The sequence below is a fragment of the Anguilla rostrata genome, chromosome 14 (genome assembly GCF_018555375.3).
Source record: "Anguilla rostrata isolate EN2019 chromosome 14, ASM1855537v3, whole genome shotgun sequence".
Taxonomy (NCBI): domain Eukaryota; kingdom Metazoa; phylum Chordata; class Actinopteri; order Anguilliformes; family Anguillidae; genus Anguilla; species Anguilla rostrata.
The window spans coordinates 10,710,661-10,726,074 of record NC_057946.1 but is presented as its reverse complement, the minus strand read 5'-3'; the positions used below and the strand labels follow the sequence as shown (position 1 = coordinate 10,726,074).

The 15,414-nt window shown below is 44.9% G+C and overlaps 1 protein-coding gene across 13 annotated transcripts in view; it reads left to right on the top strand.

The window, feature by feature from the left end:
- mast4 (microtubule associated serine/threonine kinase family member 4) overlaps positions 1-15,414 on the top strand; it is a 148,767-nt gene that overhangs the window by 118,761 nt on the left and 14,592 nt on the right. For all 13 annotated transcript variants that reach the window (XM_064308658.1, XM_064308657.1, XM_064308649.1 and 10 more), the window contains 12 exons: positions 273-348; positions 1,104-1,313; positions 3,656-3,757; positions 4,062-4,194; positions 6,397-6,458; positions 7,118-7,209; positions 7,781-7,989; positions 8,573-8,711; positions 9,361-9,493; positions 10,511-10,676; positions 13,137-13,238; positions 14,787-14,909. In XM_064308658.1, coding sequence (XP_064164728.1) covers positions 273-348; positions 1,104-1,313; positions 3,656-3,757; positions 4,062-4,194; positions 6,397-6,458; positions 7,118-7,209; positions 7,781-7,989; positions 8,573-8,711; positions 9,361-9,493; positions 10,511-10,676; positions 13,137-13,238; positions 14,787-14,909 — 1,547 coding nt within the window. The remainder of the gene's footprint in view (positions 1-272; positions 349-1,103; positions 1,314-3,655; positions 3,758-4,061; positions 4,195-6,396; positions 6,459-7,117; positions 7,210-7,780; positions 7,990-8,572; positions 8,712-9,360; positions 9,494-10,510; positions 10,677-13,136; positions 13,239-14,786; positions 14,910-15,414) is intronic.

The window sequence follows — 15,414 nt, the reverse complement described above, 5'->3', positions numbered from 1 at the left end:
CTTGGGAACAAGGTGTGCAGACTCTTTAGCCAATCAATGACTTAAACTAAGCACTTAAGTGCAGGAACACATCAAAAACCGGCAGACACAGCGGCCCTCCAGGATTTGAGTTTGAGATCGCTGATATAAACGGTGGCAATGCGTAATATACACTCTCCCTCTGACAGACTGTTATGCCTGGATCACGCTATAGCTGTTTCACTTTTTAATTCCGCTTCCTGCAGGATGAGTAACACCTCTGCCCCAATTTTCCCTCTCCTGTGATTTTTCAGTCCTGGAAGGTCTCCGTCGTGCTGCGATAATGAGATTATTATGATGAATCATGTCTACAAAGAGAGATTTCCGAAGGTAAGCAACTTCAGCGTTCAGACTGCTTCCTGCCGTGTTCTTGTTCAGTTGGAATGGCAGGCACAGTATGCCGTCCACCAGCTCATTGGTTGGTCGGGTGAACCCTATGCCTGTACAGGACGTTTCATATGAAATACCTGTTTTTGATTTTGTGTGTGCAAACTGTTCCTGAAAAGTGGTGCACAGATGTGTGATAGTCTTTGCCCCATTTCCAACTTCCAGATATATATGGGGCCGTTGGTCAGTCCAGTATTTGTCTTTGCACAGAAGCAGCGAGTCTTTAGGCCCTGTGCCCCAGTGCTTGCTTATGTGTATTGTACACTGCATGGCTATACATGTATGTTTATGGACGCATGGACATTTAGAGAACTGGGCAAACTAGGTTAGGGAACTGGCTTTTTAACTCAAAGGCTATTGGTTCAATTTGCTGGTGGGGCATTGCTGTTATACCCTGTGCAAAGTTCTTAAACCAGATTTCTTTAGCAAACATCAAGCTGTTTAAATTGATTATATGTAAAGAATCTAAGCTGTGTGAGTCACTCTGGATAAGAGCATTTGCTAATGCCCAAAATGTATGAGTTACCTTTCTGTACTATGGCCTCCTGTCTGAGTAATGAGTAATGGTTTTTCTCTGTGTCACTCTGTTTCACTCTCTCTCTCTCTCTCTCTCTCTCTCTCTCTCTCTCTCTCTCTCTTTCTCTTTCTCTCTCTTTCTCTTTCTCCCCCTCTCCCTCTCTCTCGTTTTTGCTGACCAGGCCACGGCTCAGATGGAGGAGAGGATCCAGGAGATCATCCGCACGCATGCCCCGGACAGCGTGCTCCCGCTGGCCGATGGGGTGCTCAGCTTCGCCCATCACCAGATCATCGAGCTGGCCCGGGACTGCCTGGAGAAGTCCCGCCACGGCCTCATCACCTCCCGCTACTTCTGCGAGCTCACCGACAAGCTGGAGCGGCTCTACCAGGAGGTACTGTCCTTTAGCTTCAGCTAGGCTGGGGGCTGCCCCAGTCCTAAATAAAAAAAAGGATAAAAACTAAGGTTCAGAGATTCATTTTTGTGATATACACCCTTACCTGTCATGATCAGACTGTAACAGGGCTGCCAAATCAAAAACCCCTCCTGGGACATGCCAGACATGGCGTGTTTCCATCCCAAAGCAGGATTCTGTACAGCATCCAAATTTGGTGGGGCTCATGTGTGTCATCTTTGGGGCTAACAACACTGAGGTTATCATTATGGTGAAGACCATAAGGCACAGCAGCAGCAGTTTTGACTTGGTGAAGGTGGGGTTCATGTAGGCAACAGGGTATATAATAGGTGGCCTTTTGTAAGGTTGGAATGGGGCTATGGGGTGGGGGAAGGGTATCATGAGCAGCACTCAGACCTGCTATCTCGTGTTGCGGTGTTTTTCTTTACTCAGTTACACTATCAGTAGTAGTAGACAAGGATTAGAAAAGTCATTAACAGACTGAAGGTCATTCCAAGAGGGTAGACTGTCTGAATGACATCATTCAGATCTACTGAAGATGTCTGAGTTTATCTCTCAGACTGGGGCGAAAGCTGAGTTGTTGTTGAGCATCACAAAGGGATCAGTTCCGTCTGAGCTGACAGACAGCTTCAGGAGTGTTTGCAAAACTCTTTGGATATGGAACATGCAGTTATGAGCATTCTCATTTTTTGGCTAGCAATTTTATAGTTTTTTCAGATTTGCACGTTGTGATGAAAGAACATCTAGCATGTTGGGGTTTATGTTTTTAATGTAGTGAATTCAAATCAAAGGTCTCAATGTTTGGAGGATGCAGAGAATGTTTATGTGAACTCTGCATAGGTGGGTGCAAATATTTAGTGGTTAATATTTGTAGATTTTTATATGCCAAGGCTATTGACTGTCATGACATTTCAAGTTAATTTCTGCTCATTTATATCCCAAAGATGATGGAACAAGATAAATTATTACCTTCTTATATTTTTATCTGTCTTCCGGGATGCATGAAATGACTTGCAATTGGATTTATAAAATCATATTATCTGTATAATTGTTCATCAGAATTGAGTAATTCCATGAGATTGGGACGGTTGCAGCACCCAGGGTAAAGACAGACGGGCAGACTGACACACGCACCCACACACACGCACCCACACGCACACACCCACACACACACGCACCCACACACACTCACACACGCACCCACACGCACACACACGCACGCACGCACCCACGCCCGCACGCACGCATGCACCCACACACGCACGCATGCACGCACGCACCCACACTCACATACACACACAGACACACACACACACTCCCACCACTCAAGTACACCGAACACAGGTAGAAAGTTACAGCTGTGCAGTTTAACCCTCCATATTTCATCTTCTGTTGTTGTCTTGATTTATGTGCAGTTTTAGGAGAACCTATGACCACCTGACTAAGCTCCATTATAAATCATTAAAGCACACAATGTCCGGGATGTGTTGCAGGGAGGGAGACATGCTATTTTGTACATGTATCTGTGATCTTAATATACTTCCTGGCCTCGGTTACAGAATGTCAGTGCAGAACCTATTGAAAGCTAGCCTGCCCTTGCGACTGCTAAAAACGACCCAGGAACAATAAAGGAATGCAGAAAGCCCCTCTGTATGTAGTGACAGACGACTGGAGGGCGCAGATTGCTTTTCATATGAGAGTCAAGAGGGCAACATGCATTGGGTGCTTATCTTGGATCTGCTATGAGGCCATCAGGATCCCCTGATACCCCCCCCCCCCCCACGTCAGGCGCTGACAGCTTGTGTCTGTTGTTGTTGCGTCACGGTCTCGTGGTGGACTCCCTGTTGCCGTCCATCTGACTGCTGTAACTAGACCCGCCTTCAGACTGGCACCCCGGAGGAACTGGGTGACATCACACTGGGTCATGTTAACTTCTCACTTCGAAGTGCATCTTGCCACATTGACACCTGAAACGGGCAGAGAAGCTAGCAGGGTGCCTATTTTTGAGCGGCATCAAGTTTGAAGCTTTCATTTCAAAACCCCCGCTAACCCCCTGAAACAGGAAGAATTTTCCTGTCTGGAGTCTTTACCGTCTAAATCCAGTGTTTTCTGTGGTGTTAGGTCCCCTTTGTGAAGGTTCAGTGTTCTTCCCCTCAAAAAAACAAAATTAGAGAAATATCGATCCTCATGGGGTCTGTACTTCTGAAATGCAGCTCATTCTGTGTTTGTAAGCCCCTGATGTGTCCTGAGATAGGTCAGCCCCAAAGGAAACTGTGAAAAATGCGGAAAGTTTTCAGAGCTGCTCTTTCCTTTCTCTGCAGTCCACCGAGCGGTCAGAGAGTGCGGAGGTGACCTTCATCAAGGAGCTGGTGAAGAAGATCCTCATCGTCATCGCCAGGCCCGCACGGCTGCTCGAGTGCCTGGTGAGTCCGCCCTTCCCTCTCTGCGCCTGCGTGAGTACACGCAGCGCGCGTTACTGCTGCTCGAGTGGCTCGTTGGCTTTCTGTCAGCGCGCCTTTCTGACAGCACCTAACGAACACAGACATCTGCCTGCTCCGACCGTGACACGCTGATCGCTTGGGATCAGCAGCGTGAAAATCCTCAAGCTTCCACAGTGAGGGGGGGGTTGATGCAACCACTACAGAAATATGAGATGAGCAACAAGCACGGCTTTAGTAGTCCATGAGTGTGCTCCAACGGAGACCCCTTTTCCTCCCCCCCCCGCAGGAGTTTGATCCTGAGGAGTTCTATCACCTCCTGGAGGCAGCGGAGGGTCACGCCAAGGAGGGGCAGGGCATCAAGACGGACATCCCGCGTTACATCATCAGCCAGCTGGGACTGACCAGAGACCCTCTGGAAGGTACAGTGTGCATGTGCCTTGTCATGGAAATGCGCTACAAAGCATTTTCACTTACAGTGGCGACAAAAACGATTTCTCGCACAGTGATGACAGGAATACAAAAAGCCACAGCTGCGTCTGTGTGCACCTGGCTGTGTGTATCTATTATGGTATCATCAGGATTACTCAACCCTGTTCCTGGAGATCTGCCATCCTGTAAGTTTTCATTTGTAGTAGTAGTTTCCCTACTTTGGCACACCAGTTTCTGCTAATTAGCAGCTCAACAAGTTCACTACCTGTTGAAGAAGGTGTGCTTTGTTGGAGTTGGGGTGAACATGCAGGATTGTAGATCTCCAGGAGCAGTGCTGGGCAGCCTTGGTATCATCCTGTGTGCTTATGTCAGAGTAAGTCAGCATATAGATATTATGTTTTTATGTGCTCTGCTTGAGAGCCCAAATGAAAGCACTTCACTATATGACATCCTTTTCTTAGTCTTTTTAAAAATGTGTTTCTTTTTTATGGCGGACTCACTGGTCTACCGATAAACCCTTCAGGGTTTTTTCAACAGCCTGTGCATGTACATTTCTCATTTTTCTGACTTGTCTTTGAGTTTTATAAACTTATGAATGACCAAAAAAAACAAAACTGAAACTGAACTTAATAGCTAACAATGTGGAGAAGACGTGTATACCTTCTGGTAAAATCACACAATTACATTATTGTTCTCTTACTGTCTTGCCTATGGGCTGTTAAAGTCTGAATTAAGTCTGTCTTGCCATGTTTGCCTGTTATGAAATCACCAGAGTTACAGTAATGGATTGAGGTGGAGTTGATTAAGAGGAAGGTGTTGCTGAAGAATCTTATTTTGAATGTATTATTTGACCTCTTATTTCTAAATCTGTTCCTGGTTCCCGACTCAGGGGCAGGAGAACAGCACCAGCAATCATTTATCACATTTTAATTAACTTCTGACACTTTTGTCTGTCTGTAAAACTCCCATTGTAATAACCTCCAAAACCTGTCAAAATTGACTCTGCTAATTAAAAAAAGCTAATTATACAGTCTTGGCAATTGTCCCCTCTACTATCTTGAAATTCACTTAATGAATGCCATTATCACCTCTCAGTTTGGAGGCTGTGAAGCTGTCTCTTCATCAGTGCCGTTCTATTTCTTTGGTGCTTACATTCGGTATACTGTACTCTTAAAATGGGATGGTGGATTCAGAAAAAAGTCCGGGAATCCATTTTCTATACAATGCACTGAGCTTTTTTTCTCAGTCAGACTACTGCTGGCAAGAGGAATAGCATTTTCTGCGTTGATCGGAAAACCAATGTTCATTACGGCTAATTTTAAATTATCGTGGTCCCCTTAACCCTCCCCTCCCCCCACCAGCCCTGCATTTGGTTAGCCCATTTGTCCTTATAAAGCTTGCCTCCCAGTAGGGCCGTTTCCGTGCGTTATCCCCAGGAGTCGAGCCTGTGTTTTCCTTGCCCAGCTCCTGGAATGGTTTCAGATCTGTGGAATTAAAAAGGGGGGCAGCTGTTTAACAGCGCTAATGCGTCAGAAGGTCTCCTTGGGAATGGCGCAATGGCCTCTTTAAGGCAGCCCTGCTCTGCTCCCTCCTGCTGCTCATCCATTGCTAATGTGGTGGGGGGTGGGGGGTGGGGCTCTGGGCTCATCCATAATGCCCGTTCGTTCTGCGCTTTTGCTTTCCTCAGGAACATCTGACATGTGTCTCCGTTTCCACCCCATTTCTCCCATTTTTGGGATAATACGGCGTCAGCTGCTTCTCGCTTATGAGATGGATAAAGCGAAAACGCAGCTCTTTTTCTCTAATGGCCATGTCACGCGGCACTGGCGCAAGGATGCATTTCTGCGAGCTTTCTGAAGGTCGTCTTGCGCGAGTGTGTGCAGCCCGTGCCAACATTTGGGTTCGACTTCGCCCTGTGAGACCAATACTTGTCATTAATGATCAATGCAGTTGCTACAGGCTTGAAACATTGACCAGCCACCAAACAAAACTAACCAAGAATAAAGTCTTGGTACACTGTTTTTTTTTTTTTCATACAATACACCAAAACCTGTGACCCCAGAATCCCCCCCGAAGGTTCCTAATAAGTTTCTCTCAAACTATTCCAGTGGTGCGATGTGAGATGCTTATCAGTGAACTAGAACAGTTTGTTCCCACTTCTTACACTAATAACGCTTGTGTCTGTCTTGTAGAAATAGCACAGCTGGCCAGCTATGACAGTGGGATAGCAGAAACTCCGGAGACGGACGACTCTGTGAGTACAAGTGCGGCGTCTGAGGGTCACGTGTGGAATAAACAGGCAGAGCAATAATGAGAGCCTCTGCTGTTTATCAGTCTGTCGTTTGTATAGAACAATTTACGAACAAGTTATCCCGCAGTCCTTCTCAGTGGACCTTTTCAGTAGTTTTCAGGCTGTAGCTTTAAGAGACAGCATGACTCAGGTAGGTTGTAGATTTGGATTGTAAGAGGTTTTGAGGCTCAAAAGATTTTTTTGATGAACTTTGATGTCAAACCAGACAGCATTGATTCTGTCACAAGCCCCTTCTCCCTCTCTTACCTCCCTGTGTGCAATGATGGTTGTGATGGCCAAATCAGTGCTCAGTGACATCACTGTGTTGGCTGCAGCGCTGATGGGCCTTGAAAGTTGTTGCATGTAAGAGTAATCTGGATCTAATGTGTTCTGTTGGCGGCCTACTCTCAGTTGTAACACCAAAATCTACCAGAAGTGGTTGGGTGAACATACATGGGAGCCATTTGCATTTCACTGCTTGTGTTGCAGTGATATGCAAATGGCTTCCAGGAACTCTTTCAGAGCTGAAACAGGCCATAATGGATCCATTAAAATGTAAGCGGGTCACATGAGCTGTGATAGTGAAGAGGAAGTGAACATGGTCTGTATGCGTGTCTCTCTAGTCACAGAGTCTCAGCGCCGCCCTGCGATCCCGACGCAAGCCCTGCGAATCAGACTTTGAGATGATGAAACTGATCAGCAATGGTGCTTATGGGTAAGGAGGCTGTTGTATTAACCTAATCTGTTTTCGGAGGACAAATTGTTGAATGCTGATTATGCTGGCCGGTGCTTTTGGTACTATATGTCCCAATGTGCACTTGCTGTAAACCCATCCACCCATTCAATTTACATTCACTCACTTCCGTAAACAAACACACGCACACAAACACATAAAACCAAGATGTAATGTTATAAAAAGTGACTAGTACAGTGGTCATTGTCACCTAACCGTCTAATCTACTACCTTGCCCTGAAAGCATTGTGAGGATGCTGTCCCCCCTGCTAATTCAAACTTGAAAAATTGTCCCATTTAAGGACTTGCATACCATCTCTATTTATTTGTTTGTTCTATCAGCTTCTTGTTTTTCTCTTTTTTTTTTAGCTCTCAAATAAAAAATTATGGTTCATGCTTAACGTGTATTCATGAAAACTGTTCCAGAACACTGGAATTTTCCACTGCCCTTGTTACAGTTCATCCATATGACCACTGGCTGCATGCCTGTGGATGTGCTCAGTAAGTAACTGTCGCAGCGCGCACCTGGTGACACGGTGTCCTCCCCCCTCAGGGCGGTCTACCTGGTGCGGCACAAGGAGACCAAGCAGCGCTTCGCCATGAAGAAGATCAACAAGCAGAACCTGATCCTGAGGAACCAGATCCAGCAGGCCTTCGTGGAGCGCGACATCCTCACCTTCGCCGAGAACCCCTTCGTGGTCAGCATGTACTGCTCCTTCGAGACCCGCAGGCACCTCTGCATGGTGATGGAGTATGTGGAAGGTTTGTGGGCTTTTCCCAGTAACGCCCCGTGGCTCACGCACAATGGCACGAGTTGCATGGTATGTGTAATGGTGTAGTGTAATGATTTAAGGCATGTGTGCTCTGTTCTTGGCACTGTTAGTAACTGTTGGTATAACAGCTATGGCTGCAGTGGTTAAGGAAGCCATGCCATGCGGCTCAAATACTTTGGAGGTGAATAAAATGTATTGTTGCTGGAATTTTTTTATGAAGTTAAAGTTCCAGTACGGGTGACAGGTTTCAGTTTAGCCTTTTTTCTTTCTTTTTATTGTTGTGTATCCCAGGCACTTGCATTTAATTAAGCGCATTGCCAAATTCTCAGAGTAGCAACAGTGTTTCAGATCTGATTTCTGTCTTTTGGAGTGTGACATGCCAGCCTCCATGATAATCTCTCTTTCTCTGCGTCCATCTCTGTCTCTGTTGCTTTCTCTTCCCTCTCTTTCAATCCGTCTCTATCCCTCACTTTCCCTTTCTCCTCTCTGTCCTCCCTACATCACTGTCTTTCTCTTTCTGCCTTTTTTCTTTCTCTCTCTGTATTTCTCTCTCTCTCCTGTGTTTATCCCAGGCGGGGACTGTGCCACCCTGCTGAAGAACATGGGGCCTCTGCCGGTTGACATGGCCAGGATGTATTTCGCTGAGACCGTCTTGGCTCTGGAATACCTCCATAATTATGGGATTGTCCACCGGGACCTGAAACCAGACAAGTGAGTAAACGCTCCATCCATTCACATTACTGACAGGAGGGATGCTCCAATCGCAATATCGCAGGAGAAAGAGGAGAAATGGGGGCTCTGTCAAAATCCCATCCGTCTTCTTCTTCCTGACGTGGGCATCTTGGGACAGCCTAGTGTTTATCTCTGGAACAGTACAGGGCTTCATTATGAATGCAATTGCATTACAAATGCTGTGGCTTGTGCATTTGTATGATTCTCTCATGGAACCTCTGGTTTCCAAATGCAAATGTTTTTATGCTTAATTGACTTCTCGTCCCATTTTCTTCCTCTTGAAATTTCCCAGAACATTTTTAGATTGAGTTATCACTGCCTTCTCTTGCAATTTCTTGCTAAATTGCAGATGTGATAAATAGTCAATAAGCCAGCATTACCTTGTTAGGGTAACAGAACAGTCAATAAACCAGTATTGCCCTAGCTGCAGTAACAGAATAGATGATAAACCAGCAATACCCTGGCTAGAGTAAAAGAATGGTCAATAAACCAATATTACCCTGGCTAGGGTAACGGAACAGTTGGTAAACCAGCATTACCCTGGCTAGGGTAACAGAATAATCTTCAGTTTCATCTCATTGTCCCTCATGGGGTCTGACTTTTGTTGCTGCACCCTTCTCATCCGCAGTTTGCTGGTCACCTCAATGGGGCACATCAAGCTGACAGATTTCGGACTGTCCAAAGTGGGCCTGATGAACATGACCACTAACCTTTATGAGGGGCACATCGAGAAAGATGCCAGGGAGTTTTTAGACAAGCAGGTATGTCCTCCCCTTCTCTCTTTCTCTCCTTCTTAGAAATGGACCAAGCTCTAGTGGTATTTGCTTACCATGTTAAATGCACGTTTTATGTAAGTTCTGTAAGAGGAACGTTGACTGGACAATTTCATGCACACACATTTGAATCTTGCTTTTGAGGATTGACTTTTAGGGTTCTGAATGGGGAAATACCACCTTTGTAGCCATGTTAAATTGTTATATTGAACACCCACTTTATAAGGTCCCTCTATTATGGAGAAATTAATGGCACTGAGGTGCTGTTTCTGGCCACAATAGAATTTTAGCTCATTTACTTGGAAAAAATAGGAGCCCCCACAAATGATATTAAGATAACAACTTTTAAACTGAGAAATTATTCATAGGTTTACTGCTAAAGCAACATTTATTGAGGGCTACTTCATTATTCAAACCCAGCAGGACTACTATATAAACAAAAGCCTGTTTCGGTTTCACGGTGTGGGCATCCCCATTTTAGTTTTTACTGGCTTTAATAATGGATGAGCTGGTCTAAATCACAACAGTGAATCTTCTGACATTACTGTTTACAAGGAATGTAAAAGAGGTTGATGGCTTACTGTCTCTTAACCACTGAGTGCAGGCCTTTTTGTGGAGAGGTCCATTAGAATTATTGACAGTAAATGACTGGTGAAAGTGACAAATAAACTGGCCGTATTTTAAAACGTTGTAAATTATGGGGTAATGGTGTGCCTATGCTCTCCAGTCTCTTACAGCTGCACCATCTGCTTGTTGCTGTTGTGTCCCCTTATTTCCACATTTGTTTTCCCAGTACGGCCCCGTATTGAATCGGGTTGAGGTTAACTGCTGAAAGTGATAATATGGACGCGCCTGAGTTACAGTGTCCTTGACTTACGACCGCAGCTGTCTTCTTCTCACATTATGTTTGTTTTAAAAAAAAAAAATTTTAATCTCAAGTTTTCGATTTGCACTGTGCCACGCCGTACTGTACGTCCTGACAAAAAGGTCTCCCCTGCGCTCTAGGTGTGTGGGACCCCTGAGTACATCGCCCCCGAGGTGATCCTGCGGCAGGGCTACGGGAAGCCGGTGGACTGGTGGGCCATGGGCATCATCCTGTACGAGTTCCTGGTGGGCTGCGTGCCCTTCTTCGGAGACACGCCCGAGGAGCTGTTTGGGCAGGTCATCAGCGGTCAGTTCCCTTTCTTTCTCTGTAATTCAGGGGCCGGTCAGGAGGAGAATACTGTTCTTAATTTAAAGTTAATGCAATGCAAAAGAACTGCAGCCATTTTCATGAATAAATGCAGACAAGATTTGGGAAGCATACTAAGATGTTATCTAACCTGTGACAACAAGGTGCACCGTGGACTGTTCTATATAATAGCCCTGAGTAAGTCTTTTGCTTGACACAATAAATGACCCAAAAATGCGCCATCGTATTTTCTTGGAAAAGTATATCCGGCTAAATTATTTCTCTGGGGTTCATTTGCGGATATGCATTGACTTTCTAAAAAAAAAAAAAAATTATATTGAGCTCCAATATGTTTACATGTTTAATTTAGAACGTATGTTTCAGTCATAGTCTGTTGATTATCTTTTATTTTGTTCTAGAGAACTGACATAGGTAACATTATGAGTGATATTTTCTGACTTCAATTAATGAAGTTATTAATAACTTGTTATTAAGGCAAAATAATGGGATAACCTTTTGTGTCCTGTGCCTTGCCAGCTCTTCTCTTGTATTAATAAATTTAGGAACAGTAAAAAGCATAGTTCCAAATATTATTTTAAAATAAATATCACTACCTAATCTAATGGCCTTTCGCCTTACCACTTATCGGTGGAGCAAAAAAAAGATCTCCTCACTGATTTTGTTTGAATATCATTGTATTAAAAATGCTTGCTACAATGAGTTTTAATCACAGAGCGCTATAACAAAGGAATATTGAATGGCAAGGATTGCATTTGAGGGTTTGTATGTTGTATGTTTATGTTTCTTCGTAGTTTTCTTCAGCTTGTTCAGTGGGTGGTGGAAGAGGGGCAAGAGGCTACTCCCCTGCAGCATTGGGATCAATTCCATTTCAATTCAGTCAGCTCTGGATTTGATTTGAAAGTAAATTCAGTAACTGAAAAATGGCCATCATTTATGTGAGGCTTTTTATGAAATTTTAATTTCCTGAATTGAAATGGGGTTGACTCAAACTGTGTTGCGCGTTGTTAGCTGTATGCCTTTGTCTGAAAGACCAGCTCCTGTGAGTTTAGCGCTGCGCTCGGCTCCTGTAAAATGCGTAGGGAAGCGTTCAGTGCTGGTGTTCAAGGCAGCCCAAACTATTTCCAAACGTTAGTGCGAGACGGAGAGCCGGAGGTGATCTCACCATTTCCCTCACCTGCTGTCGCCTCACGGATTCCGGAAACCTCCGGTGACTTCCGTGTGTCACGTGAACAGTCCCAGTTATCTTCCTGATAATGATACGTATCGCGCCTGTGGTTCGCTTCCAGTGGTCTTCTCAGTGTGGAAAGTGAGCCTCCCTCCCCAGTAGGACGCTTGGCTCGTCTCATCAATCTCCCAAGTCACACAAACACAGCTCATTAGGAAGAGAACTCCGCACCAGCCGAGGCCGGGGGGCTTGGCCCTGTCATTATTCCTAACCGTGGAAATTAACGGAGGGATATTAAATTTTTGTTTGCGCTTCTATTTTAACGAGCTGGGGAGTTGAGTGTTAATTAAAGGGATCTGAAAGCGCTGGGAGAGGTTGCCGCGGCCTCGGGGTTTAGATGCATATTCATGTTTCACTTCCAAGTTTGATTAAATCGCATGGCACGCACTGCTGGGGAAGACGGTCGTGGAAATGACTCCATTTTCTGACTGGTTTGTCAGAAAATGCTCATCCTTTGGCCTTTTATATTAATGTGAGGAAGCAAATAATTCCTTTATAAAATAATTTTTATCCCAGTGAAACTGTCAGATTGACAAAATCAAACCCACTCCCCCCCCCCCCCCTCAGTCTGTAAACTGCATATTTTATTTGTGTGGTTGTTGTTTTTGAGGTGTGTGAAGACCTGAGTGACAGTACGATAAATATTCAGCAGCCGTGGCCTTGTGTACTTGCTCTTTTCGGAAGCATGAAATGGTGACCTTTGTCATCGAGGAGAGAACGACCCATGTAGCCCCTTCTATTGTACGGAAATTAAAAATTAATTGGCAGTGCGCCTTTTGTTTTTGAAGCAAAAAATGACGAGCGTCTCCCGAATAATAATCATCAGCCTTTTGACCTTTTTAAACCTTTGTGTCCACAAAATTTATATTCTTTTCATGAACCCACTCAGAAGGCCACTCTGCCCTGCTCACCCTCTTATGAGAAATACAACCTGAAATATTAACCTGCTTAGTGAAGGCACCTACTGTAAAAATAAGTGTGTGTCTGTACACGTGTGTGTGTACGTGTGCATGTGTGTGTTGCAATTTACAATAATGCCACATGTGCTTGGGACAGGGCAACACATGTATTTACAAAGTAATATCACTGATGATATTGTGTTATTATAGCATACATACATACATAAATGTAATATACATGGTAAAGCTGTGAAGTAGTCTGACCATTGCCATCGCATTGGGACTGACAACCTAATCTCTGTTTTCATGCACCAGATGAGATCAATTGGCCAGAGGGAGAAGACGCCCCGCCCTCTGACTCCCAGGACCTCATCACCCTGCTGCTGCGACAGAACCCTCTGGAGAGAATGGGCACAGGTCAGCCACGCCCTTTGTGTTTGGAATGTTCTGCACACTCCTGCCCTGACGCGGCCCCTGACAGCCCATGGAAGCACAGGGACGAAGGAGAAACGAGTGAAACCACTGTCTGCGTGTCGCCCTATTTTGCCAGTGCCAAATGATGTGATGGGATTAGATAGATTTGAAAGTTTGTACAATTTATTCCCCATACATCTCTGCACTCTGTTCAGTTTTTCATGAAAGGAGATCTCATTTGAATGCACGTTTCGCTGCAGAACAGTTCACCCCCTCTGATTTGGCATTGCAGTTTCAGATCAAGCTGGGATTCTTGCTACCGCTTGCTTCCCACACCCAAGATTTATGAGATTAATTACCCGGTCTGATGTACATTTCACTCTCGCTGCGACTCTTAATCTTGCACGGAGATCTGAATGCGGCACGCTTAGAAAGACGTAACCGCTTAGAAAATAAAGACCCCGATTACGAGACAGGATGTCTGGCTATATGAAGGCCTGAGAAAGCGCAAAGGCTGGCCAATTAAAAATCAGTGCTGTGCGTTGGCCTTGAGTAGGGAAAGGCTCTGCTGCTTGTAAAGTCAAGTCAAAGTTTATTTATATAGCACATTTACAACAATCACAGTTGACCAAAGTGCTTGAACAGACTTTAAATACCAAAAATGAATATAAAAGTAATAAAAATAAGAATAAAAGGAAACAATAAACATGGTAATAAAAGAATTATGTCGAATTATATAGAAGATAAAAACAAGGTGACAAGCTCAACTCGAATTGAATGCCAACGAGAAGAGGTGGGTCTTCAGCAGCGACTCAAAAGACTCTAGGGTCGGAGCGGTTCTTATGTGGAAAGGTAGGCTGTTCCAGAGATTCGGGGCAGCTACCGCAAAAAGGCTCGGTCAGAGCGCGAGGAGGGGTATCTGATGAGGAGCTCAGGCCCGTAGAGAGCACGCTCTGCATTCTGAGCGGCCGCTACGCTGCTACGGGTCCGTGAAAAGAACAGCCTCTGCCTCCTCAGCCAAACTTATGATTAAAGGGCCGAGACCAGGGCGTGGGATCGGGCCAGATAAGGAAAGCGCTCATCGACTCGCTGCACGACTCGCTGCATTTTTTTTCCTTGTTTGTCGGTTATGGTAATTGTCCACGGGGGGGTTACACCATGAAGTCACGCCATGCCATTTTGCGTGCCAGGCGCTGCGTGCTTTTAAAGCTGACCGGCGGCCCCCAAAAAGAAATAAAAAAAATTAAAATCAAGAATGTTGCTAGTTTGCTTTAGAGCAGATTAAAGTTATATAAAAAAAAAAAAGAGCGACTGGACTTGCCCTTTGAAATTACTCCCGACCGGATCTGCATTCAAAGGAAAGTCCTTTCTTCCTGAAAGGTCACTCACAGGAAATTGGTGTGCATAATTTATGGCGGTGATATCACCACTGGGCGCGGGCCAGCAGGATACGGGGCGGGCGGGGGAGGAGCACGGAGTCGGCACTTAGCCCGGCGCTGTTCGATCTCGACCTCGCCGGTTGAGGTAACGGCCGCGTGTTTTCGTCCGCAGGTGGGGCCTACGAAGTGAAGCACCACCAGTTCTTCCACAACCTGGACTGGAACAGCTTGCTGCGGCAGAAGGCCGAGTTCATCCCCCAGCTGGAGTCGGAGGACGACACCAGCTACTTCGACAGTGAGTCCCGCGCGTGCTCATTACAGATCCGGGCTTTAATGTTAAAACATCTGTGTTCATCAGACGCAAGTGGTAAAAATGGCCCCTGCCGTTTACCACACCTGGGTCAAATCATTTGGAAATTTTAGTCTTTAGACCAGTAAAACTCCTGCAGATTACCGACAACTCTCACCGATATTGTGAAACATAATTATTCTTTCATGATTGTACCTTTTGGGTAGTAACACATTTTGTTGGAAGTTCTCAAGGCTCCACATGGTTTTCTTTTGTGTTTGGACCAACATCTGAAGAGCATTTAAAATATATAGTTGACCAATTTAATCTAGCCCCAGCCTCAATAATGCATTAGTGTCTTTTCAGTTTGGTTCAATTTCTATTCGGTTTTGTAAATTAATCACGGTTTACGCTTTGGTTTTGTTACATTTTTTAAATATGAATGTACTATGAAATAATGACATTTGAAATTCTTTTATTGAAATGTGAAACTTTGTAAACACTGAATGAC